The sequence below is a fragment of the Phasianus colchicus genome, chromosome 3, assembly GCF_987193195.1.
Source record: "Phasianus colchicus chromosome 3, bPhaCol1.hap1.1, whole genome shotgun sequence".
NCBI lineage: Eukaryota > Metazoa > Chordata > Aves > Galliformes > Phasianidae > Phasianus > Phasianus colchicus.
The window spans coordinates 11741940-11767992 of record NC_143438.1 but is presented as its reverse complement, the minus strand read 5'-3'; the positions used below and the strand labels follow the sequence as shown (position 1 = coordinate 11767992).

Here is a 26053-nt window from a genome sequence, read left to right as displayed (position 1 = left end):
TGTGTGCACACATCCTTTCTGCTTAGAATGAGTTGTAACAAAAACTCCTAGAGTCTGTAGTTCAGACCCAACTCTGCTTGCAGTGTGCGTTCCTGAATCTGTAGCCTTTAAGAATCTTCTCCTACAAGAGAGTAAGAATGGTCAGAATAACAGCGTGAACCTGAGGATGAATTTTACCCAGTTACAGTTTATGTCATGACCTGTTTTTGTCCCTGTTTTTGCCTGGTTTGTTCCTGATGTGCTGGCTGACAATGAGGATAGGTTATGGAACGCTCCTTTCATTCAGCCTCCAGGGCTTTGTGAAGCTGAGACTTGCACACGTCCATTTTCAGCCAGAAATAAGCTTTGGATTTACCATCTCTCTGGTCAGACCAACCTGAACAAGTTTGTGTGGAAAAAGATTGGAAAGAAGCTTGAGAAATGGTTCCTCCTTTTTGCTGTTGTCTTGCACTTTGGCACGCGCTATCTGCATTTTCAATAATAGGTCATCTGATGTGATGTAATGCGATAGCAATACAAACTGGGTAATCCTGGGAACCAGCAGCTTGGATCTTCCCTTTCCAAAATTTACTGTTCTAAAACTTGACTTCTTTGTTAAAAATGAACTGTTTCCAGGGAATAAAAAGCCCCCAGAGAAGAACTGTTGGCATTTTATATTTTTAAGCTGTCTTGCTGAATGAAAACAGTTGATTATGAACTTGATGGGGTGACAATGAGTATATAGAACTTAAATATCTCACCACTCCCACAAGGGAAAAAAAAAGCACTCTCCATTGTATCATGGGAAGATACATAGCCAAAAAAACTTTCCAACTCATTAAACTTTTATACTCCCTTCATACAAACTTAATGTAGGTTTTATTTTTCCATCCTGTGATGATGCAGGGACACTTCTGAACATAGTTGAGAAAGACACCATCCACTTAGAGCCATTCTGAATGTGCCTTTACTGTAACAGAAGAAGCTAAAATACTTAATCTGAAGGATTAAAAAAAAGGCTTACTTGTTTGTGTGTTTCAGGTTGTTTATTCTGCAAGGCCTGATAACAAAATCAGTCTGAATGCTTCCTCTGTAATCAGTGTGGTCAGCTTCTCTGATTGTCAGAGGTGCTCGTGCAAGGACAGGGGGAAAGGAAGAAAGTTTTAAAAAAACAGGAAAATACTATTGTAAACATATCACACAAGTTATAATCTGGGAAAGGGTACTCAGAGTCAAACACCGTACCTGCAGCTACTCTTGATGCCCTGTGGTGGGTGTTTGAGTGTTTTTTTCCCCCTTTTGTGGCTTGTGTTTGACTTTTTAGTAGAGGGGCAGATCTGTATCCCATTTAAACGGCAAGTTTTGTAGCCTCCTGCCAGTGCTGACGGTGTTCTTCCTCCCCCTTGTCCTTGTAGGTCTTTCTTCAGTATGTGTGGTGAGTTTGTTGCCCACTGTCCTTAGTGATGCGTTGTGCCCTTGTCCTGCCGGCCATATGAGAAGGGACGAGGGTTTCAGCAGGTTGTTACACCCGCGAGTAAGGACGTTGTGAGTTCTAAATCGAGACTGGTTGCTTCATCCCTCCGTCTCTCCAAAACAGCTGGTGTAGACGTTCTCTCACCATTAATTACATCCTCTCATGTTGTAGCTGCAAGGAAGAGGCCAGGCTGGGCATGTTGTTCTGCTGTGGACAGCCAAACGTGGTATCTGAGTGGTTGGACCCTGGCAAGTTTCTGAAAATAAGCGACTTCTCTGTTTTAGAATGCGTGCCCTGCATCGGGGCGTGGGGTCAACAGGCAGCTCTCCTTCCCCACAGTGTCCACATGAGTGACACCAATCAGTCCAACATTTCTAGGATCACTACTGGCTAAAAGTGGCAGCAGATGCTCCAGGTGGTGGGTGAATTAATTCCTTGATGGTGTTGCATCGTTTGACTTGGTGCAGAGACTGAGATGCTGAGTATTACCACCTCCTTTCTGGAAGTCACAGGGTCCACCCACCCGCATCTTTCAGTCTTTTGACATCCAAACTGCCCAGATAACATTGTGAGAGTGCCAAAATTGGCATCAGGATCTGACTTGGCTGGTTATTTGTTTCGCCCTGTGGCAGCTGCTAAGGCAGCACCTTGAGGCGTGGTGTCCCACAAAGTGCTCGGCAGCAACTATGCGGAGGTGAAAGGATTTCCAGGCGAGCTTCAAAGAGAAGGATGTGACTAAGTGTCTCAGAGGGAGCCAGGACGCTTGTCCAGCCAGATGAGGCAGCTCACACGAAAGAGCTGCCAGAGGAAAGGGAGAGGACACTGACGAAACTGAGACTGGGGGATGAAGAGGAACAGGCAGTGGGAAAGGTAGAGAGGAAAATCTCTCCATTTGGGCCATTTCCAGCAGCCAGGAGATACATCTGCTCTCCAAGAAGGTCACCCATGAATAAAGCAACGAACGTCAAGTGCGTAGGCCATCATTCCTGGCCCCGCCACAAGCGGGACACGTCGATCTCCTTGTGACTCAGTATCCTGTCTGTAAAATGGGGACTGCAGCTTACCTCATAGGGTGTTGTGAGGGTAGTCTCAGGAACACTCTTGCGCTTTGATGCATCAAAGAGGAGAAGGGAAAAGAAAGCAACAAAAAGTGAGCGCAACACTGAAGTGAGAAGGAATCTATGCTTCCATCACTGCCTTCCCTGAGTTTGATCATGTTTGTAATGATAGTGTAATGGTGACTTATTCATCACTGATGTATAATGCCTCAGTTACATGGGTGAGAATGATTTTTTTGGGTTTAGTTTTTCTTTTCCCTGGGGCCTCAAAGATATAGTTATGTGTGTTTATATAATGTGTTAATGTTTTAAGCGGTTTCTAACAGAAAACTAGAAGAAATATTGAGCAATTAATTGAATTCAGACTATAACTAGTTGCAGTCAAATGATACAAGCTTGGGATGAGAAGTTGAATTTGCAAAGGGCACCCAAAACGGAGAAAATGCAAATCCTCAGGCCAGGAGGAGGAAGGTTTCTTGTTTGCACCTGAAACTTTGTACATGACAGCTTGCCTGAGGAGGTTTGAGGCCAGGGAGGTTGACTGTAGAAAAGATGATCCCTTCTTGGTCCTCTCAGGCTCAAATAAGCTCGTGCAAAAGGAAGGGGCACCCAAGTGTTTGGTTGGCCCTAGCCCTTGAGAGGAATGCCATGTTAGTCTTACTCAAATCACAAGGAGGTCTCATGGCTAAAGCAGAAACCTGGGAGCAAGAAAATAGCAGCTTTTAGGATCATTAGTGAACAAATTGACCTCCTGCTAGCACTTAATTTTGTCTTTGCCTTTATATACTAAACCAAATTGGAGTTAATGGTCTCCACTGCTGGAGGAGGCGTGTGAGACTTATGGAAATGCCATAAAGAGTATGGAGATCCATGGGTGGAACATGCCAAGGGAGGTCATAGCTTCAGAGTTCCTGTGGATTTAATCAGGAGAAAAATGCATGGTCATATTTCACTAGTCAAAGAAAGAAAAAAAGAAATCTCAAAGGAACAGGCTAGAGAAGATGAACATTCATCTTTTCCAAGTACTGTATTTGAAAGGCCTTAGCTGCATAAGCTTTCTTGGCACATACCAAGGCTGTGTGTGGAGAATAAACATGATTCCTGTTTTCTTGAAGGAACAGGTGGCAGCTTGTGGAGTCCATTTTTTGTTAAGTTTTATTCACGGTTCATTTTTGTCTTTTCTTTCCCATCCGCAGTTGAGTACGACAAGGAGTTCACCCCTCACCAGCAGCACCACAAGGAGTTCAAGTTCAATTTGTCTCAGATTCCCGAGGGCGAGGCTGTCACAGCTGCCGAGTTTCGGATCTACAAGGACTGCGTTGTGGAGAGCTTTAAAAACCAAACTTTCCTTATCAGCATCTACCAAGTGCTGCAGGAACATCCAAACAGGTAGGCCATCACCTCCTGTTCTGGGGAGGGATAATGCCAGAAGGAATGCTCAATGGGACTAAATGATATGTTGCTGCACAGTGCTTCCCTTGTGGGAAATGGGCGTACTAGATTGCAGAATGGGCCTCAGCCGAGAAAGTCCATGGTGTGACCTTTTTGATGGCATTACAAAGAGCAAGAATCTGGTGCGAGGCTGCAGAATTTTAAACCATTATATTCTGGCACTGCTCATGCATACTGAAATACGTGTATCCCATTTCATCTTGATACTACCTGAATAAAAATCACAGCTATTTTGCAAATGACAAGTGATTAGTGCAATCTTGACCTACTCTCCACCGGACCAACTCTAAAACAAATAAGGCAAAAGAAAGTTCAACGTGCTGACCACAGGTGCAAAACCACTTATGGGCTTTCAGTGGTGATGTGGTAGGCAAGAGTGAGAGGTAGAAACAGTGACACAAAAATCCAAAGAAGAGTAAACTGGTTGATTAATTTTAAAATGGTAACATTTCCAATGAAGGAATTATGCAAGGTAAAGAAAGATGGAGATGCATGGTCAATTAAATGTCAGTGAGCGCTGTGGTACAAAGATATTTCACTAGTACTGGTGAAGCATGTCAGAACTATAACTGTTACTTTCCTGCAGAGTTTAAAAAAAAATAAAATCAGGAGATGTTTAAAAATAGGAGGTGTTTAAAATAAATCTCCATCTCTTTTCTGTGAAGGTTTTCTAGATGTTTTCCTTTCTGGCCCATCTTTTTCCAGCCTTCCAGTGGTGCCATTTGGGGGATTTGTTTTTGATGAAGAGCTGTTGTGAGGGCAACATCAAGCAGCTAACTGTTATTGTTTGGGAGTGTGGCCTTTGGGAAAACAGAAATATTACATATGTTTTAGGGAGGAACGTGTTTTGAGGGACATTGTTCCTTTTGTGAGTAGGCTGGAGTGTCTTCTGGGGTAACATTACCTCACTGCCACTTGAAGAACAGAAGGAAGTCAGATGGTCATGCACATTCCATAGATGTTATCTGCATTGTTCATCTATGGGGAAAAAAAAATAATTGTGAGTATTGGCTTGTTTTAGATTTTATTTAGACAGATGCCATCTCTGGATCTGGAGGAAAATCTCTCCCAAGTGTTGATGGAAGTGGTACGTAAGCTGTTTGGTGATGGTCAGCAAAGCAGAGCACAGAGTAGGTCAGGCCTTCCTCTTTTAAAGAGAAATGATGACTTTTATGTGTTTATAACAATATTTTAGAGTAACCTGAACAGGCCAGTAATACACTGCAAGAAAGAGAATAAATCACAGGATAGACAAACCTTCCTAACAAATTCATGAAATCTTTGTTAGGAAGTTAGCTCTTAGTTCTGTATACAGGAATGATGCTGGCACCTTCTATGTTTATTTCGAGCAACATGCCAGAAAATTGTAAAAAGTAGATTGTGCAGTGAAGTTGCAGTTCATGTTCTTTGGAAGGAAGTGCTTCAGCCTTGATGTGTGCTGGGCAGAGCTGGCTGCAAAAGCCTTTACATGTAATGAGCAGCTGCTTGGATGCTGGTCTCCAAACTAGACTGAGTGGGAAGCTGGTGAGTGTATCATTTCTTTCATGATGAAATAAACTGATCCTCCTTCCTCCTGCTGTTTGACATGCTATGGGGACTGGAAATGGTGAGGTAGCTTCATCTGGGTCCAGACTGCCAGAAGCTCACCATCCTTCCTGCCATGGGCACACTGTGAACTGCTGACCTAGAGATGAGTGTCTGTAGTTCATTACTGACCTCTGACTCATCCAGTCTCTCCAGGCTCCCTTTTTGTTTCTTTTTCTCCTTTATTTATTTATTTTTGCTGGTGGGAAGGAGGGATATATTTGGCTAAAGGAACTCGTGATTCGGGTGAGTCTACAGGACTTGTCACACCATCTGTGCATCAAGAGTGGCAAAATGTGGCTCACTGGTTCTTGCAGCTGTGAAAAGGAGATGACCTTCTTCACACATTGTCCTTTCAGCCCAAAGGACCATTCTGTGTTTATATTAAATATACAAACACATATGAAAACGTGCTTGTGTATAAATGTGTACACACCTAGGAATTCTCTGTACGTATCTGTATATACAAGTATATATCTCAGTCAACCTCTCAGTATTAAAATATGCAGGTGGTAAAAGACATTTAGGGTGTTAGAAGCTGCTTACCCTCAGCGTTGTTTTCAGTTTAATTTCTGACTCTGTTAGGTGCTTTTCCTGCTGGAGATTCAAACATACAGCCACACTGGTGACATGGGTAGGCTGTGGATGATAAACATTCCTGAAAAAAAAATAGTAAGAAGTCATAGTTGTTTGCTAATATCTTTTAGTAGGGGGAAAAATCTTTTCTCTTTGGTTGTTTGTTTTGCCTCAGATTCTTCTAGGATGCCTAAAGGAGTTGTATTCTGTGAGTAGCTTTTGTTTTTATCATCAGTTCACTTGCTTTTACTGGGGGAGTGAACTAATTTGGAATTGTGGCTTTTCTTTTCCTGCTGAAAACTGTAGAAGGTTAAAAAAAAAAACTAGCACTATTTTTTGAAGGAACTTGCTAAATATTTGTAAGGCTTCTGTTGCATTTTAGTGGACAACTTATGAGCCAAAAAATAACAGCTGCCTTTGACTTAAAAAAAAATATTGTGTCACACTTCCTTTAGACTAAAAGTTTGAATAACAGCCTGATATTTCCTGACATATGATGATATTTTATTGCATAAAGAAGAGTCTGTACTGATCTTGAAGTTTAACTCGTGAGCTAGCAGGTGACATATAAGGAGTTGAAGTAGCAACTTCCTTTGTCTTGTCCTGTTGGCAACTATTCCTTCTGCTCAGGAAAGTTCACCTCTGAAGTCCACAGAAAATGATGCTCAGACAATGTTGACAGTTTCAACAGAAAGTTCAAAGGCACCATCGTAATTGTGGCTTTTATGAGGTTAACAGTTGTCTGTGACAATTATTTGTAGATACTAAAATACTTCTGGTTGCAAACAACACTTACCAGGGCATTTGGCATAAATGGATTTTAACCTCCTGGTTAAGATAGTGTGCACCACTGAGGGAAAAAAATGTAAATGAAAAAAACTTTTCCATTCCTCTCAAAGAAATGAGTTTGCAAGGGTGGGAGATCTGTAAAGGGGGTAAAGAGGAAGATTCAGTATATCCAAATTATCACCTGAGCATGGAAGTATCCCTTTGCTTTGATGAAGTTTAAGGGAGTGGCTGAGTTCAGAATTCCTTAAACAAAAAACCAAGAAGATAATTTGGGGAATAACAGCATCGGCGTGTGACTCCAATCCAGATGTGAGCTCTGTTTAGCAGAATCACTGGGCATTGCTGGTAACTCCCTAGGGCACAGCATGTTGGCCACAAGCAAAGCAAAACCTGAGACTTAAAATCTCGACCTTCTGCTGAATTATCGAACTTATTTTTGCCAACATAGGCAAGGCTAAAAGAAAAGATTATATGCAGCCATTTGAGACTGTCTCCTAGGTAGGGGTGTGTACAGAAAGAGTGTGGATGCTCAGAGATCAATGCTTATTGAAACAGCAGGAAACCTTCAGGGAGCAACTTGGCACTCTCCATGTTAAAAGCAATCAGAAATATGAAAGCGATACTCACGGAGTCTCCAGGCAATGAAACACACATTGTGGACAGTGTGGTCTGAGCACATTCTCTCTTCAAAAAGAAAACATTTTTAATACTGACTCACTTGTGTCAGTAATATTTTCATCTCCCCATTCCTTCCACCCTTTCGTAAGGTTAAAAAAAAATAGTGCCTGGAAACTAAGCTTTTGTTTTATAACCAAACCACGGCTCGCAGCCGCATTCTGTCGTAGCACAAACTGCTGGAGATGCCAGTGGGACGTTGCGGAGAGATGAATGAAACCTTCAGGATAGGTCAGCTGTTGGTTGTGTGGATTTCTGGCTGCGGAGTGGAGATGAGCATGGCAGTGCTGCGGTGGCCTCTGGTTTACTCTGAGTGAGATGGCTTTGGGGATCGAGATAGACTGTGGCCTGTCTGAAAGCTGGAGTGGGATTTTTTCTTCTTCTTCCAATTTTTTTTTTTCTTCCTTCTATTGGTATGTGTAGAAAGTGGGGAGATGATGCTTGTCCCTCTTGGGCTAAGCACAGCCTTGTTTCTGAGGTGAAGAACTGGATTTGTGGAAGACCAGAAAAGCCCTCTGTGACTTCCAATAGCTTTTGGATTGGATTGCTATGTAAGTGAGACCTTTGCAAGGGAAAGGAGGAAATTAGTTTGTCTCTGGAAACAGATCATTAATTTTTTCTCCTTTCTCAATGTTTCCTCGCTCTCACCCAGCGAGGTGTCAGGTCAGGAGCAGGGAGGGAAGGCAGTCTGTGGCTGATCAAAGATGTTAGTCCTCAGATTGGATCATCAGTGTGTTTTCAAGTGTAAATATCCTGTTAATGCAGACCTCGCAACACTCCCCCACTGTCTAAACAACCGATCTATGAAAAACACAGAGGCCTGTGCTAGTGATCAAAGGCAGATACCATACCTTAATGGCCAGAGTTTATTAAACAGTTTCATTTGCACCTGGAATGAAATACGAGAACTTGGGAAAGATTCCTCCAATGTGATGAGACACATGTGGACGTCAGGGTGCCCTCCCCAGCCACTGTCTGAAGAGCACGTTCTTCTGCTGAGCACAGCTCCGGAAGGGTTAAGGCTGTCATCACTTTTTAGCTGCCTGTTACGGTGGTTATAAAGTCTTCCTCTTTGCAACAGGATATTTATACAAATACAATCCGAGCTTCTAATCTAAAGGGCAAAATGATTTGCCGGCAGTGTTTATAGCTTAAAAAATAAATAACTGTCCTCAACTGGATTTTGGACTGGGTTGTGTAACACAGATGACAAAGCCAGCATCAATCTGTTTCAAGTTAGGGTCAGGTTTGTATACAGTGTGCATATATTTGTATATGATAGAGCTGTTTCCATGATGCTATAGAGAAGTGTCTGTCAGCATTTCAGTTCAACTCCCACTGTGTGTATGCAATTTGTTGTGTTGTCGGGTGGTTGTTTTTAGTAGTTCAAAAGTCACAGTTATTCTGGATGAGACTTAACAATTCCATAACCAGATGGCTTTTTCTGCTAAAACTAAAGAATGCTATGTAAGCACCTTGTTTCTCTTACATACTACCCATTTACACTCTCTCCATGGCTCAGAAATGCTGAGGTGTAGTACTCTTAACCATCACCACAACTGGAATGTCTCTCTAGTGTCCTTAAATCATTGTCAAGGAAATAAGAAATATGTGTCCTATCCATCTGACTTGGGCTAATTTCTTTTTTTACTGTTATTGTGGGTGAAATGTTCATTCTTGAGAGCTGTGAAGCTCACAACCTGGATATGCTGGATGTGAGGGAACACCTTTGCACTGAAATATCAGTGCTGGCTTTGCTGGGATTTATCACGGACATGCAGGCTGAGCTTTCCCCAGTACTGGGCTGGGGGAGCCACATCCAGCAGCCAGCTCAAGGTTTCTCACCTCTTTGCCAGGTGCAGCCTTAAAAACCCCTCTGCTCTTTCAGTGAGTCTACAGCAGTTAACCCCACACCCCTGCTGACTGTACCTGCAGGGGCAATTGCACTGACACAGGACAGCCTTTTCAGTGCCTGGGAGCTTTTATCAGACAAAGCAGTGGTGGTAGGAGCAGTGTGAAGCCCAGCTGACCTGCCTGTCCCTTCAGATGCGTTCCTGCACTCCATTCTGTGCATTTCCCTTCAAATTAGTACCCAGTTGCTGGTTGCCTTTAGTTCTGGAAGTAGCTTCATTTGCAGGCTGGAAGCATCTAATATTTTCTTTCTCATTTCTAAAAGCTTCTTATAGGATGGGCACATCCTTTCCCCTAGCCCAGAGGTAGCATAGCTTCTTCAAGTCACTTAAACAGAGTCTTTCTTCTTTTTCCTAAAACGATAGAGACTGCCTTTGCTTTCCATGACAGCTTGTTGCAGGTGCAGGCATTTCCTTGCCTGAAGCTCTGTGCATGAATGAGCGTTGATGGATGAGATTTTCTGTGGTGCTTTTAAATCTCTGGAGTAATGATCATTTAAACATACAAAGTTGTTAGGACTTTTTATACAGTATCTGTTGGCAGTGCCTCGTGCTGTATGAGCTTCACATACAATATGTTCTATAAATAATAACATTTTTTAAGAATTCATGGACTTGCATCTTTTGAAAGACGGCGAATCCACAGTTTTGAAAGCGCTCTGATTTCCAGGTTTTATTCTACTTAGAGCTCCATTCAACTCTGTAAGAACTGTAAGAGTGCAGTTATTTGTTGCTAGTTGATAAGGGCAAATAATCTTCATAGTTTGCTATGTGCAGAATCATTTTTATAGAAAGGCAGTGTCTGTTCAAACTAAGACTCATATCCAGAGGGACTCAAAAGAAAATACTATTTACTAAGTGTGTTAATTAAAATGTAAATCCCATGCATTTCTGTTCAAAATTCCCTTTTGAGAAACTGCTGTTAGGCAGTCTAGACTATTATGTCAACTTGTCTTTGAAGAAAAGTAAACAAAAAGGCTCAGATGAGGAAAGTTTTAGAGATTTAAAGTAATTAATGCTTTGGTAAATGGCTGTTGATGCGTAACAATCCTTTAAACACCTGGGTAATTGCAAGCTTTGAAGTTGGGCCAAAAATGTTGTTCTGAGCTCTGTAATTAAAATAAGAGACCTTTAACTTGGTCATTTTGAAGGTGAGAGTTCTGTTTATTCTCACTGTCTCCCTGGTAAAACTCCTTCCTTCTCAGGGAAAAAAGGCCAGGGAGGGTGGGAAAGTAGAAAATTTAGCTCAACATATGTGTCTTTATATTTAGCTTTTTATAGCTTTGGTGTTTTTGGTGTAGCAAAGTTCCATGTTGTAATGTGTAGCCAAAACAGAGAAATTACTTTAATGGGAATGTTTCACTAAGTATAGTTACTTAGATTAATCACTTGACCTGGTTACTAATTTGACTAAATTCTAATCTAATTAGTGTTCAATTAAAGAGAATTAACACCCAGAGACATTTTCTTGAAAGGTTTACACAGAGGTTTAAGTTAACAAAATATTTTTCTTGTGGGGGGGAAAAGCACTGAAATTAACTGCAAGCTGTTTCTCCTGTAAATGCCCTGAGTGCATGGTTGGGATGCCGGTTTTAAGAATAGCAGCTATATCTGATATTTATATCTGACAAATCATATTACTCTCCGTGGACACTAGAGCTAAATCCTGCCTTCTGAATCACACAGGCTCCATTTCTACTGTAAACTGTGTACTTCTTTTTGTTTATTGCAGCCACTTGTGATTGCTTCGTTGACCTTAGCTTCTCAATCCTCCTCCAGTGCCTTCTGAAGGCCATGGAAAGACCTCCATTTCTTTCCTGGGACTTGAGGCAATATCTTGAGCCCTGATCCTGGACAGAGATCCTAGTTTGAGTTAGGAATCCTTACCTTGCGTCTTCCTTTGTGGAGGCCACATTGCAGCTTGTCAGCACTTGAAGGGATTACAGGAGGGGGACTGACTTTAAATGGCTTTAAACTAAAAGAGAGGAAATTAGGCGAGATGATAAGAAGAAATTCTTTACACAGAGCATGGTGAGTGCTGGCACAGCTGCCCAGAGGAGCTGTGGTGCCCCATCCCTGGAGGCTCAAGGCCAGGTTGGATGGCTCCCTGAGCAGCCTGAGCTGGTGGGGAGCAGCCCTGCCCATGGCACAGGGTTGGAGCTGGATGGGCTTTAAGGTCCCTCCCAACCTAAGCCATAATATGATTAATGTCCTGTCTTGTCTCAGGAAAGTTTTTCAGCTCATAGGCTTAGTTCCTTTTGTTTGTCTTTAATAATATATATTACGCCTGCAGCACCCTCATAATGGAAGTTGTTAATTAAACTTATCCAGATGGTTAGGCAGACTGAAAATATAAGTGAAACTGTCGAACACTGTAGTAACAGTAAGATGTAACAATAGTTGCCTAAAAACCCTGAGGCAGGTTTAGGCAGAGAAGATTTACTTTCTTGTCCACTCTTAAGATTTCGCCTTGAATATGGACTTGCATTTGCTTGTGTACAGCAGTCTTCAACATGGTGTTTGCATTCTTCCTAAACCATTTCCTTCTTGACCTGCCTGTAAAGGGAAATTTGTGGCATTGTTTAGTGCAGACAAAAAGCTGATGCATATACTACTGGGGACAGACTGTCTCCACAAGGTTTAGTTGCCATTTTCAGATGTTGTTTTTCTTTTATCCAGCAACATCCTTCATTTGCAGGAGACCCCTGCTTGTCTGCTGTGTGTGGGCTCCAACTTTTGAAACTGGTAAGGTCAGAGAGTATGGACCCAGTAGGCAAAAACAAGAGAACAAAAATGGTCCCTGCCAAAGTCAGCCTATGGACCAGAATCAGGAATGGTAGTAAGGCTATGCAACAGCAATAGCTCTTACACTTCCCTGCCTTCTTTTGCAGTCCTAATAAGAGAGGATTGGAATAAAAATATTCTCTGTGGTCTTTATAAAGCAGAATTTGAGGAAAAAAACAGGAAAAAAAAAAAAAAAAAGATGAGTAAATGCAGTTAGGTGGCTGCATTTCCATGTGAATGTATTAGGAGCAAGATGAGGAGTGTGGGATTCACATCACTAAAGCCTGCCTTTCTGTTGGCAGCTATGTTGCCACACATGGCAGCAGTTGCAGGTTGTTCCCCTCTGTAAGCCATCCCTCCAGGAAGGTTCCAGTGGTTTCCCACATAATTCTAGAAGCAGAGGAATGCCAAGTCACAATGTTTTGTAGCCTGGTGAGGTTCAAGTGACAAACATTAACTGAAAACAGGCAGAAAATATGAGCATGTTACATGCTAATATCTATCTGGTATGCATGATATCTGCAGCACCTGAATCTGCATGGCTTCATCCAGCCAAACAGGGCAAAAGCCAGCTGAATGGAGGAACTGTCTAAAAAACAGTCCTGTATTAACTCTTTATTTTTAAAAATTGTTAACTGGATTGGAAAGCTCACTTGTCCCTTTTTTTCTGCATTTAATGAATGAATTTAAATTTGCCCAGAGACAGTGTGAAATACTGGGCTGAAGTGGAGCATTCTCATTTGGTAGCACTGTACCTTGGTCAGACAGTTCGATTATTATATTTTTGGAGGACACTGAGATGGGGAAGATCCAATGGAAGACAAATCTGTAATGATGGAGGAAAAAAAGTGTGATTTGGTAGAAAGAAGAGTTACATTTAGGCATGATAATTCATTGATGTAAATACACCCTAGGAAGTGACTGGGTACTTTGCAGTTCAGCAGCATGAATATAAGGATTATAGTGAATCACAAGGCGATCATGAGTTAACAGCGTGGGTTTTGTGAAAAAGCCAAAATACTATTCTGTGGTATGCAAGTAGAAGTACAGTCTCTGAGACGCATTAAAATTATCCCTCCACTCTGGATCCGTCGGATCTTGATCAAAGCTGGGTCTATAAAATAGCAATGAGAACAGTTGAGTCTAGAAAAGATGACTTGCAAGGAAAGACTGGAGACTTGATGTTGTTATGAGAAAAGATTTTTATGTCATTTTAGTTAGAAATTAGAGATAAAATAGAAAACAAAACAGAAACCTGCAAGTGAAGCATATTGGACTTCCTGGAAAAATGGTAGACTTCGAGAGACTGGAAATTTGGGAGATCAGGTCAGGCAAATATCTCATAGGAGTGACGTGAATGTAGTTGATCCTGCTGGAAGTTCAAGGGATGAATGACATTTGGTTCTTTCTGGCTTTATAGGTCTGTGATGGCCAAGTACCTTTACAAAGTGCAAGGCAATGGGAATTTGCCCAGTGAGGCTATGGATGTTCCCTCCATGGAGGCATTCAGTGCCAGGCTGGATGGGGCTTTGAGCAACCTGGTTCAGAGGGAGGTGTCCCTGCCTATAGCGGGGTGTTGGAACTAGATGATCTTAAAGGCTCCTTCCAACCCAAACCATTCTATTTCGTGTGTGTTTCTGTGAATTAAGGCCTAAGCCTCCTCTTTACATTTTTGCAGAGTTGACTAATTCCATATGCTTGAGTGTTTGTGAAGGCCTATACAGTATTTGATCTTACAGAGCTCCCAGCAGCTTTGCAGCCAGAGCTGTTTGATTTGGGATAGATGCCCCGACCACTCACTGCAGTTGGAGGGGAAGGTCAGAGTCATCCCTGAACCCTCTTCCCATTAGAGGAGCGGTGGCGGAGACTCCTGTGGGAAAGGCTGCTGAGTCAACCACAGAGTGCGGCTACCAGCGAGAGGAAGGCCTCCACGTTGTAAAAATAGCCACACGAGGAGCCCTAATATACTTAAGTGCTTATTTTTCCATGTGTGATGTCATGTAAACCAAGCTGCTGGGCAGTATGACATAGCAGTTGGCCAAAAATAAAATGTAACTCAATCAAAACTTCTTTTTTTCTGAAGTTAACCTTTGATGGGTGGAAGGGATAGGTACTCTGTTTTTCCAGTGAGGTATTGTTAGATAAAAAAATTCCACAGGGACATAGGCAAGTGAAGATGAGACTGGTGCCTGGTATCCACTTTGTGTTGCTGATCCCCTGTTAAGGACAGGAATCGTAACTCTCTTAAACAGAAAAGTTATGCATGTAATATGTATACAGGATTTCTCTGGGTCCTTCTACAGTTGATTTCACTGAGCTGAATTTTTGTGCTTGCTTGATCCTGCATAGAAAAGGCATAGATTTGATAGCATTTGAAGCTGAAGCCCAGGAAGGAGAGCCAGTACCAACATCCTTGGAGCAACCCTCTCTAATCCATGTTTCTAAACCATAGCAAAATGACTTTATGGGCCTTGTGGTAGTTCATCTTGTTTCAGTTTTTGATGCTTGGCGTATTGCTTGATTTTTTTAATATTTATTTTTGTCAATTGTGGTAGATCTGCTTTGTGGAAGTTGGGCTGAAACCACTAAAACCCTTTCAAAAAAGTCATTGAATGCCTGGAAGTGCTGGTAATTTGACTGCTATCCTGCCAGGGCTAGAATTACTCTCTTCAGGAAGAAGAGTGGCTTATGAATCTCTTGCTGATGGAGAAACGCCCAGACCTAAGGACTGAGATTCCTTTTCCTCCAGCCTAGAAAACAGTGGAAAAAACTTTTCAATCTTGTTTCACATGCGGAAGCATGTGCATGGTGTGGAAGAACTCTGGATACAAACAGGCAGAGTTTGGAGGTTGTTTTTTAATAGCTGTAAATATTTCTTCTAATGATTTCTGCTTTTGTTTCCCCCAGCACTATAACAGCAAAAGCTAGGGGAGAAAAACCCAGATATCACTATCTTCTCATTACTCTTCTCTGCAGAGCCTCTGACCTGTTTCTGCTGGATACACGGGCAGTATGGGCTTCGGAGGAGGGCTGGTTGGAGTTTGATGTCACTGCCACCAGTAACATGTGGGTGATGAATCCGCAGCACAACATGGGACTCCAGCTGAGCGTGGTGACCCGCGACGGTAGGTCATGGATCAGCAGAATAATGTCCTGAGACATCCGGGCTTTGTTTTGTTTTATGTATCTTTCTCTGAACCAATTTAAGGCCTAAAATGGAGTATAGGTACCACAGGAGTCCAAAGAGCTAAGTGCCATGATGGAGCCTCTTGTCTCGGGTGGACAGGTTGCTGTTGTAAAAGTGTCAATAAGTTATAGTGACAGAAGGGAAGCAATAAAAGAGAGACAGCATGATCAAGAAGAGAAGAAATAGTGCTTCTGGGGATGCTGCAGCTCTGGAAACACCAATCCAACTGCACAATTTCTCTAACTCTCCTGTTCGATTTGAAGGTTTCAGTGTAAATCCTAGAGAAGCAGGCCTTATAGGGCGAGATGGCCCTTATGACAAGCAGCCTTTCATGGTGGCATTCTTCAAAGTGAGCGAAGTCCACGTCCGGACGACGAGGTCAGCGACAAACAGGCGCAGGCAGCAAAATCGAAACCGTTCTACTCAAGCTCAGGATGTTTCCAGGGTGTCAACTGTCACAGGTAATCATGGAAAGCCCTTTCTGGCTGGGAACTGGGGTCGCTTCTTGGGATGTTTCTTTTTTGCATTGATGTACAAAAGCAAGAAAGTGGGATGCTGCTCTTTGGGGGTGCAGGTTGCATCTGCAGTATAACGGGAGAAGGAATCTCATGTAAGGAGACTTACAGGAGTCCTCAAACTTAGGCTGGAATGCAGACCATCTTGTGAAATCACAGACATTGAATTCAGTTTTTGCCTAGAATCACATTGTGAAATACCAAAACTCCATCTTGGTGTACATTGAGATCGAGCATACTGCATATATGCATTTCCAGCAGGATCTTCTCTTGGTTTTCTTTGGAAAAGCTGGTAGAGCAACACAAGATTTCTTTTTTCCCCCCCAAAGGGAACAGCCATGTAAATGGTGATGTATGTTTCCAGGTGTGCAAGCAGACTTGCTTGTTTGCAGTGGAAGGTTTGCACATTGCAGGTGTTGTACAACAACCTTAGGAGCGCTGTTACGTGATGGCGGGACAACTCTGAAATTCTGACAGAAACTGAGAAAGTCCTGCCGTGTACATCTTGTCTGCTTTCCAGCTGCTCTGCCTTATATCACAGTGCTGCAGTCCTTCATTCATCGTGTACCTTCTTTCCTCTCAAACATTTCAGCCCATTCCAAGCTACTAGATTAATTTGCCTATGCTGCCCCCTTCTTTTCCAATAGGATCCCTGCTTTTCCAGCACCTATAAATGACCATACCCCCAGGAAGAGAGGTGATTGCCTTTTGTCAGTGTACCTTCAGACCCAGCATGGGGAGATGAGCCAGCGTGGCCAAATCTGCAGTGAGAATCCTTTGGCTGCCTTCTCTAGCATGCTTGGGCAAGGGCAGGCTGCACCCGTGGTGGCACTGCACACGCTGACAGGGTGCAGGTATGGCTGGCAGCGGTGCTGTGCTGGAGGCTTTGTCCTCTGGGGCTGGCAGGAGAGTTGGGGAAAGTGGGCTGGGAGGAGACACATGGAGCCAGCATCCATCTGCCATGCCATCCTGTTGCACTTTGTTGGGATTAGTGGCTGAGTAACCTCCCTGCCCAGAGCATAGGTACTGTTTATCCATGTAGGCACTCGCTTCAGAGTCAGGATAGGCTCCAGCTTCTCCTCCTTAGCTCCGTAATCTTTGCAGTGCTAAAAACAAGTTTTGAGTACTATTAAATTAAAAGATATAGCTCAAAGCTCCAGAGGGAAAATATATATTGGGCCAAAGGGCCGTTTTTACATTGCTGCCTTCTTTACTACACCAGGCATCAGATTATAAAAGTATAAAAAGACAAAAAGGGAAAAAACGTAGCTGGCTGTTCTGTGGTCTCAAGTGCTTTTTTGAGCTCTCATAGCTCAAAGACAGCTTTAATTTAAAACTTGGAATTTGGCAGTTCAGTCATCAACAAGGTATAGTTGAGCCTCTGTGGATTTAAGGCGGGGAAAAGGAGGGGAATTTGATGTTAAGATGTATGTTTGTTTGGTTTCTGTGTTTAGAAAAGAGAGACTGTGTCAGCTTATTTTCCTTTCTAAGTGTGACACTCTCAGAGTCTGTTCTCCTTAAAAAGTGGTCAGTTTAATAGCTTGAGAGGCACCGGGCATCCCGAGGAGGGATGGCTCCATGAACTAATGTGCATTTTTAGCATTGATGAGAAGACAGATTTTTTTTTTTCTTTTTTAGTTGAGTGAGTTCCTGTGTCCATGCTCTACTGATGCACAGCAGGACTGGGGAAGCATTTGCCATGGGAAAAAGCAGGATGCAGGTCCAGATGTTACTCTGATAGTCATTTCACTCCTGGGGGTGCCTAGATGCATTAGGAACCAAGGCAGGCACAGTACCATGCATGGTCCTGACCTGCACATCTTTCTCTTTCCTTGTATCTTGCATTTTATCAGATGGTTGATGCATGCTTGTCCTCCAGCAGGGGTTGATAGCATTTATCAGGGCTTGAAGGCAGTTTCTCTCCTGGAGAGTCTAGCAGCTGGCTGGAACTGGTGCTTTTTTGTGGATTGAACCTTCCCTCCCTTAGTGAACACTTGGTTTGTTGGTTGGGTTTTTTTTTTTTTTTTTGCTTCATTCCAAAAGTGAGCCCCTTTTCCAAATGATGCTGTATTTTAGGTCATGATAGTATTTAAAAAAATAATAAAAAAAAATCTAAAATGATCTAAAAATGGAAAGAATTCCAAGTCTCACTGTTAGGAGCCCTTGAAGAGTAATGCTGGATTTGGCACTGGATCTGGGGAGCCAGGGATTGTGCAAAGGCACGCTGCTGACTGCAGGGCTGGGATCCTGCTGTGTCCCCTGTGATGTGAAGTTCTTGTCCTGCAGTCAGTACCAAGCACTTAGAAGCAAAGGTTATGGCTGTGGCATAAGAATCCAAATAGTCTGTAGTTTTTCGCCAAGAACACTTATTTCCCTGAATTACAAACACGCAGTTACAACTGGAACCAACTTATATAAAGCAGAACTGAGTAACCCCCATGGCTATGAACTGCTTTGACATCGAGTCCTGCGTCAATGCATTCCTGGATCTGAGCTCTGCTCATCTGCAGGAGGAGGATGAGCAGGACAAAAGAAAAAGTGGTTTTGGTTGTTGAGGCAGAAAATCATGCATCAGCTCAGACCCGGGACATGAAGGCACGAGGTGGCTGGGAGGAGAGTGCAGGTGTTTCTCTGTTTCTTGTGAGGTCTGGAGGCCATTCCCCAACCGTTTTTGCAGTAGGCTCAGCTCATGGCCCCAGGCTTTGGGCTGACCATGTTGTTACCAGAAAAGCTGGAGAATCTTCAACTCAAAAGGCAGCAGCCCCTGAGTGCTAAAGCATTGCTACTCCATGGTCATCTCCTCCATGACTGATTTTGAGTGGTTCTGTGTGGAGCCAGGAATCGAAATCAGAGATCCTTGTGGGACCCTTTCAATTCAGGATGCTCTGTGATTCATAGAACACTCCCTTCTTGGGTCCTTCTCTTCAGTCTCAGAGGCTCCAGGGTGAATAATATTAGGTGTTCCATCAAAGCAGGGGGTCCTCAAGGCAGCACTTCCATGCAGAGATTCATCTGTATGAATGTAGTGTTTCAGGCAGGTTATCCGGTGCGTGTGGGAGCTCAGTGCTGCAAAGGGCAGTGCATGCAAAAACTAAAGGTAAATAAGGCCAAATGATCCCACAGTGGTAAGGATATTGCTCATAAATGTTGTGTTGCAACAAATCTTCCATTTAGTGGCACACTAAAGGTGCAGCATGGCCAACTTTCCTATTTGTGCTGCCACATGCATGTCCTCTCCAGCCTGACATCTCCCCTTGTTCTCCCACATCAGGCTACTTTCATGTGAAGTGGGCTGTTGTTATCCACATGATCGGTTTACACTGGCTTCATCTGGACTGATCACCAAAGTCAAACACCAAGGAGAAGTGGCTGGCCTCGGAGACCTCTGTCAGAGCTATCTGGGACTAGAGAGGCAATTAATTACCCTGTGGAATTTGGTAAACTGGCACCTTGGGAGCAGTGAGGGTATTCTCAGGCAGCTCAATCTCAGTAAATATTTATATCTCCTTTGCCAGCACTTAACATGGGAGAGGTTGTAGGAAATCTGAGGTTGGTGTGTACCTATCAGTAGGAGGAAGATCATTAGGGTCAAACTATTCCCTCTCCTCTTTCAGTGATGCAAATGTCCAGCCTTAAAAGAAACATCTGTGCTGGCAGAGGGGCAGGCTTGCATTGTGGTGCGACCTCATTGAGGGCAGGCACAACAGAGAAGAGCCCTACTTATGCTGCTGGGACTGCCCTGCCATATTAAAAGCCTTGAGACTAATTTTAAGTGCGTAACGGGAGATGTATGGCTGTTTTCTTTGTTGTTGCTGATTTTTTTTAGTCTTGCAGCCTCTTGCAAGTGCCAAGCTGGTGTTTCCAACCAGAAAATGTACTAAACCTACAGTAAGTCTATAAGAACTCTGTAGCAGCTCTGTGGACTCTCAGAGGTTGTGGATGTCTCTGGCACTGAGCATGGCAATTTGGGCTAAAATAATTGAGCACACTGGCCTGGGGCAGCTGACACTGCTTTCCAGGGACTGGGGATAATGTGTCATGGAGGCTGGGTTCACTAGTTCAGTGAGCTTGAGCTCTCGATCAAAAACTCTTTTCTGACTCATAATTATGTGGCTGTAGGGCATGTGCCAAGCCCCAAACCATCAGGAATGGATCATTATGTGTGATGATGTCCACCTGGGATGGACAGTAGCTGGTGAGCAACGAAGGGTGTGAATTTGGTGACATTCAGGATTTTTTAGGGCCAGTTTCACACAGTGTGAGAACAGACTCATAGCATGTACTGTTTGTTAAGCAGTAATTTTTTCCTCTGTTTTCTTAAACTTCTGAGTGCTCACAGTCTTCCTTCCCACTCTTGTTTTCTCTACATCCCTCACCTTCTCCCCTTGCCCATAAATGATTGGGGTAACTCATATTTGGGAAATACTGTAGTTCTGCCTCTTTGGCTAGGAGTAGAATCATAGAATCATTAAGGTTGGAAAAGACCACTCAGATCATCTTGTCCAACCCATCCCCACCATGCCCACCAACCACATCCCTCAGTGGCACATCTATATGTTTCTTGGACACCTCCAGGGACAGTGACTCCACCACCTCCCTGGGCAGGCTGTTCCAGTGTCTCACCACTCCTTCTAAGAATAATTTTTCCTAATATCCAATCTGAACCTCCCCTGGTGTGACATGAGAGCATTTCTTCTTGACCTATCGCTTTTACCTGGGAGAAGAAGCCGACTCCCACTTCACTGCAGCCCTCCCTTCAGGAAGTTGCTGGGAGTGATAAGGTTTCCCTTGAGCCTCCTTAAATATTACCTACCAAACACCATGTTTCTCATAGAACAATTAAGTAGTGTATTCCAGTACTAACCTTTGACCACCAAAAGTATCTTCTCATTTTTTCCCCCTCATTATGACCAGATCCTTAAGAAACATCTCAGGATAGGAATTTCAAGGACCAAAAAGCTTCTTTAAAAACAAAACAAACAAAAAAACCAAACAAGCCAAGCAACAAAACAAACCAACCCACACCCTGGTTACGGCTTGGTAGGTCTGGTTTGCAAATGGAAAGGTTGAACAGAAAAAGCCTGAGCTACTGGGCATGGCTGAAATAGCACATGTTTATGCTGCAGCAGCCTGAGAGCCGGCTCTGCTCACCTGGTTACGTTTGTGATTGAAGCAAAGCTATTGAAAGCCTGAAATGCAATCCCAAATGTTTAAAACCCAAACTGCTTCTAAAAACAGCTCCCTAATCTGTGGTGGTTTGGAGGTTGGGTTTGTTTTGAGGTGTGGGTCTTTTTTCAGACCTCGGTGTTAACTGTACCCAGCTGTGGTGCTGGACTGCCCTTAATGTCAGTTGGATGTGCTTTTAGTATTATAGTTTTCTTTTGAATAAATATTTGCATTTGTAGTTCCCCAACTTAGGGTTGGGGGGGGAGGAGAAGAAAAAGAAAGGCTTATTCAGAGCCAAGGAAAAAGTCACTAAAAATATTTTTCTATCCCAGCTGCCACGTTTGTGGAAAGCTGTGCTGGGACCGTGCCCTTTCACGCAGCATTAGGGGCACTGGGGGCTGCTTGGCCAAAACGAGGCCTCAGCATCCTCATGTGGCATCCACCCTTGTATGGCAGCCTGCCGGGCTGCAGGCAGAGCGTGCAACAGGAGTGAAAGCCCCATTGGTAGAGAGCTGGGAAGCCATGCCCCAGGCCCTGCCTGTGGGACAAGCAAGTTGCTGCCCCCATCCATGCTCTTTTGTCTCCTGCCACAGATGCTGTGTTTTCTTCGCCCTGCCATGAGTCTTGGGCATGGCTGCTGGGCCATGCGGCTCAGCTGGATCTGGGCAGCCATGGGGAAGTGAAAGGCCCCTCTGTCACAGCATGAGTCCTCCCTTCACCATGGTCCCAGGTGCTCGTGCGTGGAGCCGCCTCATTTTCCAAATATAGAGAGGAAATTCCATTCGCAGTCAAAAGCTGCATTTTGTAGGCATGTCTGAGCAACTTCTGTATGGTCAGAACTTTGCTATGTGCTACGGCAAGGGTCACAACTGGGCATCCCGTGCTACTCTGTGCAATGGTGGCAACACAGAGCAAGTTAATGGTGAGAGCTCGTCAACTCTTGTGTCATCTGCAGATCAGCGTGTTGTGGTGGGCTGTGGGAAGTTTTGCAAAGTACAGGTCTGAGAGGCACCTCTGTGCAATGTGGAGCCTCCAACTGGGCAGGCTTGGGGAAAGGCACATGGTTTTTTGGACTACAGGACATCAGAGGTGTGCAAGGACTTCTGCTAACCAGCACAGGGCAATAAGGAATCTCCGAGGGCTTGTGATGCCCTCAGGAACTGTGTGTGTTGTGATTGTACCCTGAGGAAGCATGCATGGGAAACATGAGCAGCAGCAGAGATGTGGCACGTGCTGGGTGATGGAGCAGAGATTTATTTTTAAGAAATGATTTTAGCAGAGGTGTTTTATGAGGACTGCTCATCAGGTTTTTAAGGGAGGATGAAGGAGTTCTAAGCCAGTCGCTGTTACTTGGGTGCCACCATTCCCATAGGTATCTTAAAAATCTCAGCCCTGGTTTGGCTGTCCGTCAGCACTCTTCTCTGCAGTGCATACATCTGCCTAGCTGTGTGCTCCAGTGATGCTCTGCTTCTTTAACTTTCTAAATTCCTGTTTTGTTCTTTTTTTTTATCCTAACAGATTACAACAGCAGTGACTTAAAAACAGCATGCAGAAAGCATGAACTTTACGTTAGCTTCCAAGACTTGGGATGGCAGGTGTGTGATGTTTCTCACTGGGTAAACTAGACATTTTGTTATGAAATGTTAGCTAAACAGTGTCATGGTAATTCCACTCATGGTTGCCATTATGCTTTAAAATGTCCCTTGTGCCTCCCTGCTAAAACCCGTCACGGGGAAGGGCAAATAAATATTGATAGTTGTGACATTTGACAGAATCCAGAGGAAGCGTGGTATTTTATGAGATACAGATATACAGCCATCCTCTGTCACTCACGGGAGTCACGGCAAGGATTCGAATCAGCATACCTCTAATGATAAGGAAAAACAAATGGTTTTAGTGCTAGTTTTAACAAAAACAAGTTTTTTTCTAGTCATCAACCCAATATTAACCTTCCCCTTATGTTAAAATCCCTAACCGGTGCCCCCAGAAGTTAGCACTGGCTGCGGTGGCTAGACCAAAGATTGGTTTTAGTTGTGACACTGCAAGGCTAGGGGGGTGTCTCAGGCAAGCTTTTTAGGGCCCAGGCTCTAGTGCATTAAATGTCACATTTCAGTCAATGTCCTCTTCTTTTTTTAATTCAGCACCTTTTTGTGTGCAGAGCTTGCAAAACCTTGCCCCTCCACACCCTTTGCAGTGCTTCCCTTATACAGCACTAAACCACAAATGTATTTACATAATCAGCACTTGCTGGTGTATCAGAGTGCCTGCTTTACAAAGAGCAGCTTGCTTAACCAGGAGCAAATTATGGCTGAATGAGTATGTCAAATGACGGAGTAGTTTTGGTGTGCCCAGGAATCCTCTTGTCAGCAATCACACTGCAAGCTTAGTGAGAAAGCTGTGGCAACAGTTGCTGGCTGCTTAGTTACTGCTGTGGCAAAATTCATGCTAACCCAGATGTGTGTTGACACCTGATGCCAAGAGAGAAGTGTCTCCTGATAATTGGAGATGACGACTCCTTAAAAACACCTTTCTGCACTGTTAAAACAAGGACCATTTTTTGGTTTTAATTTACTTTTGGCTCTTTTGTAGCAGCAGGAGAAAAGCTGTAATTTTCTTGGTGTTATCCCTATGGGGAAACATCACTTTTTTTTTCCATGACATTGTGTTTCTTTCTGGGAGAACTTTGTCACCTGCAGCTCAGAGGCCATTCTTCCCCACGTGTAGAGAATTTAGACAGATGAAACTTCCTCCAGTGGCCCTAGTGGTAGTTCAGCCAGAGGACCTAACCTGCAGGAAACATTGGAGCATAAAGGCGTCCAAACCACAATCCTCACAAAGTGCCACAGCAGCAGTTTTGGAAATAAAACTGTTTTCATTTGTGGCAGCGAAGCGCGTAGCAATGCACCATTCTTTGGACACGAACATCGGTGTCCATGGAAAAGTCACAGCTTACAAAAAAAAAAAAAAAAAAAAAACCAACACAAAAACCTTCAGTGAAAACACATTTTTCCCCTCAAGAAAAAGTTAGTGGAAAATTTTCAGCTGGTTTTAATTGGGTGCAGTTGTCTGTAGAAGCTGGCAACTTTTTAATTTAAATCACGTTCCATTTGTTTCCTAAAAAGGACTGGATAATCGCTCCAAAGGGCTACGCAGCCAACTACTGTGATGGGGAGTGCTCCTTTCCACTCAATGCACATATGAACGCAACCAACCACGCCATCGTACAAACTCTGGTAAGTCTCCAGAAAGACCTGTGCTAAAGCCATAGGTGAGTTTCTAAGTGTGAGTTACCATCGTATCAATTATGTTTTCTTTTCGACAACAGGTTCATCTTATGAATCCTGATTACGTTCCCAAACCATGCTGTGCACCTACCAAACTAAATGCCATATCAGTTCTTTATTTCGATGATAATTCTAATGTAATCTTGAAGAAATACAGGAATATGGTAGTAAGAGCCTGTGGATGTCACTGACAAACAGTCTTCACGTGGACTCTGTGATTCTACCATGAACTTCCATACTACCTTCCCTACTTTCACAAACTACCTGACAGTGGAAAAAAAAAAAAAAAAAAAGTTGATGAATCACCTTTCAAAACACCATTTATGTGCCTTGTGGGAGGAAAGGGCTTGTGGAACCACATGGTGTGGTGTGAGCAAAGAGCTGGAATTCTTAAAATGCGACCCTAAGCTGCAGTGGCTGCTCAGCTCTGCAACCAGAGCTCGCAAAGCATCAATATGCCTGCACACGTGCTTACTTGGCTGGGATGGTCTCAATCTCACCTAGCAGCTTGGCCTTATCAGTTGCTTGGATGTGTGCTACAGTTTAAGCAGATGGACATCCAACACCCAAAACCAGTGAGCTTTTTGAGGGGAGAGGGTCGCTAAAGAAAGCATTGTTACTACATCAGACTTAGTATATACGTGTACAATAGTAATACGAAATTTCTAAGGGTAGGAATCACCTTTTCTCTATAAGGAGCAGCTGTTACACCTCTCCTGTTAGTCTTCTCTGAAACCTGTCATGATAGTATGCATTGTGCCAAAGCAAATCTTTTGGGTCCCTTGGTCTCCAAGCACAGTTTAGATCTGATGCTGTAAGAGTAAGATGGCTTGGCTGCACCCTGTGTTAGAAATACTAGCATGAACTTGGACCGTGGCTGATCTTTCCTGATCAGTGTTTGACTGTGAGTAGTGTAACTTCACATATTTGTTCTTACATGACTTCCTTCCACTCCCTGAGTAGAGCTGCCTCATCTTACTACCACTTGCCCAGGAAGGAAGTCTGGACACTTCTCCAGCTGTAACTCAGACGTAAAAGTTTAGGGGCCATTCATTCTCTAGTTGGACAATGTATTTACAGGAAGACAAAATGTCAACAACTTACTTATTCAAATATTTGGCCAACCTTTCCCCTTCAACTCACGCAACTAACAAACTGGTATAAAGGATACATTCACACGGTAGCCACGGTTTGTCTAGCAGAAGCTAACAGCAAATTGTTTTGATCAATATTAAACTTGTATTAAATGCACTTACCTCTTGATTCTTGCATTTAAAAGGCTTCTTGTAAATACAAGCTATAATTTATTGCACTTTTCACTGTATATTCATTGTGCTGTATCATTTATAGAAAGACTGCTTTTTAAAAAAGTTTTTATTTAGAAAAATCTCAGTGTAAACAATTGTATCACTTCGATTTTATACAAGAAACTCATGAGATTGTGCTTCACTAGAAAGTTGTTAAAAAACATGATAATAAAGGCTTCCTTTAAGGCAGAAGTATGTACGTTGATCTAACACATCTGCCAGTACAACACTTAGCTTCCATTGTGGATTTTTTACCCTTGCACATTTTTAGATTGAACAGAACCAAAAGGTTCTTGACAGACAGTGTAGTGAA

General features: G+C 43.2%; 1 protein-coding gene across 1 annotated transcript in view; it reads left to right on the top strand.

Moving 5' to 3' along the window:
* Positions 1-25985, top strand: part of BMP6 (bone morphogenetic protein 6) — an 85346-nt gene extending 59361 nt beyond the window's left edge. Inside the window, exons 2-7 of the mRNA XM_031589337.2 lie at positions 3708-3900; positions 15258-15406; positions 15732-15929; positions 22668-22744; positions 24272-24382; positions 24475-25985. Of these exons, the coding sequence (XP_031445197.2) occupies positions 3708-3900; positions 15258-15406; positions 15732-15929; positions 22668-22744; positions 24272-24382; positions 24475-24624 (878 nt within the window). The 3' untranslated portion in view covers positions 24625-25985. The remainder of the gene's footprint in view (positions 1-3707; positions 3901-15257; positions 15407-15731; positions 15930-22667; positions 22745-24271; positions 24383-24474) is intronic.
* The last annotated feature ends 68 nt before the right edge of the window (positions 25986-26053 follow it).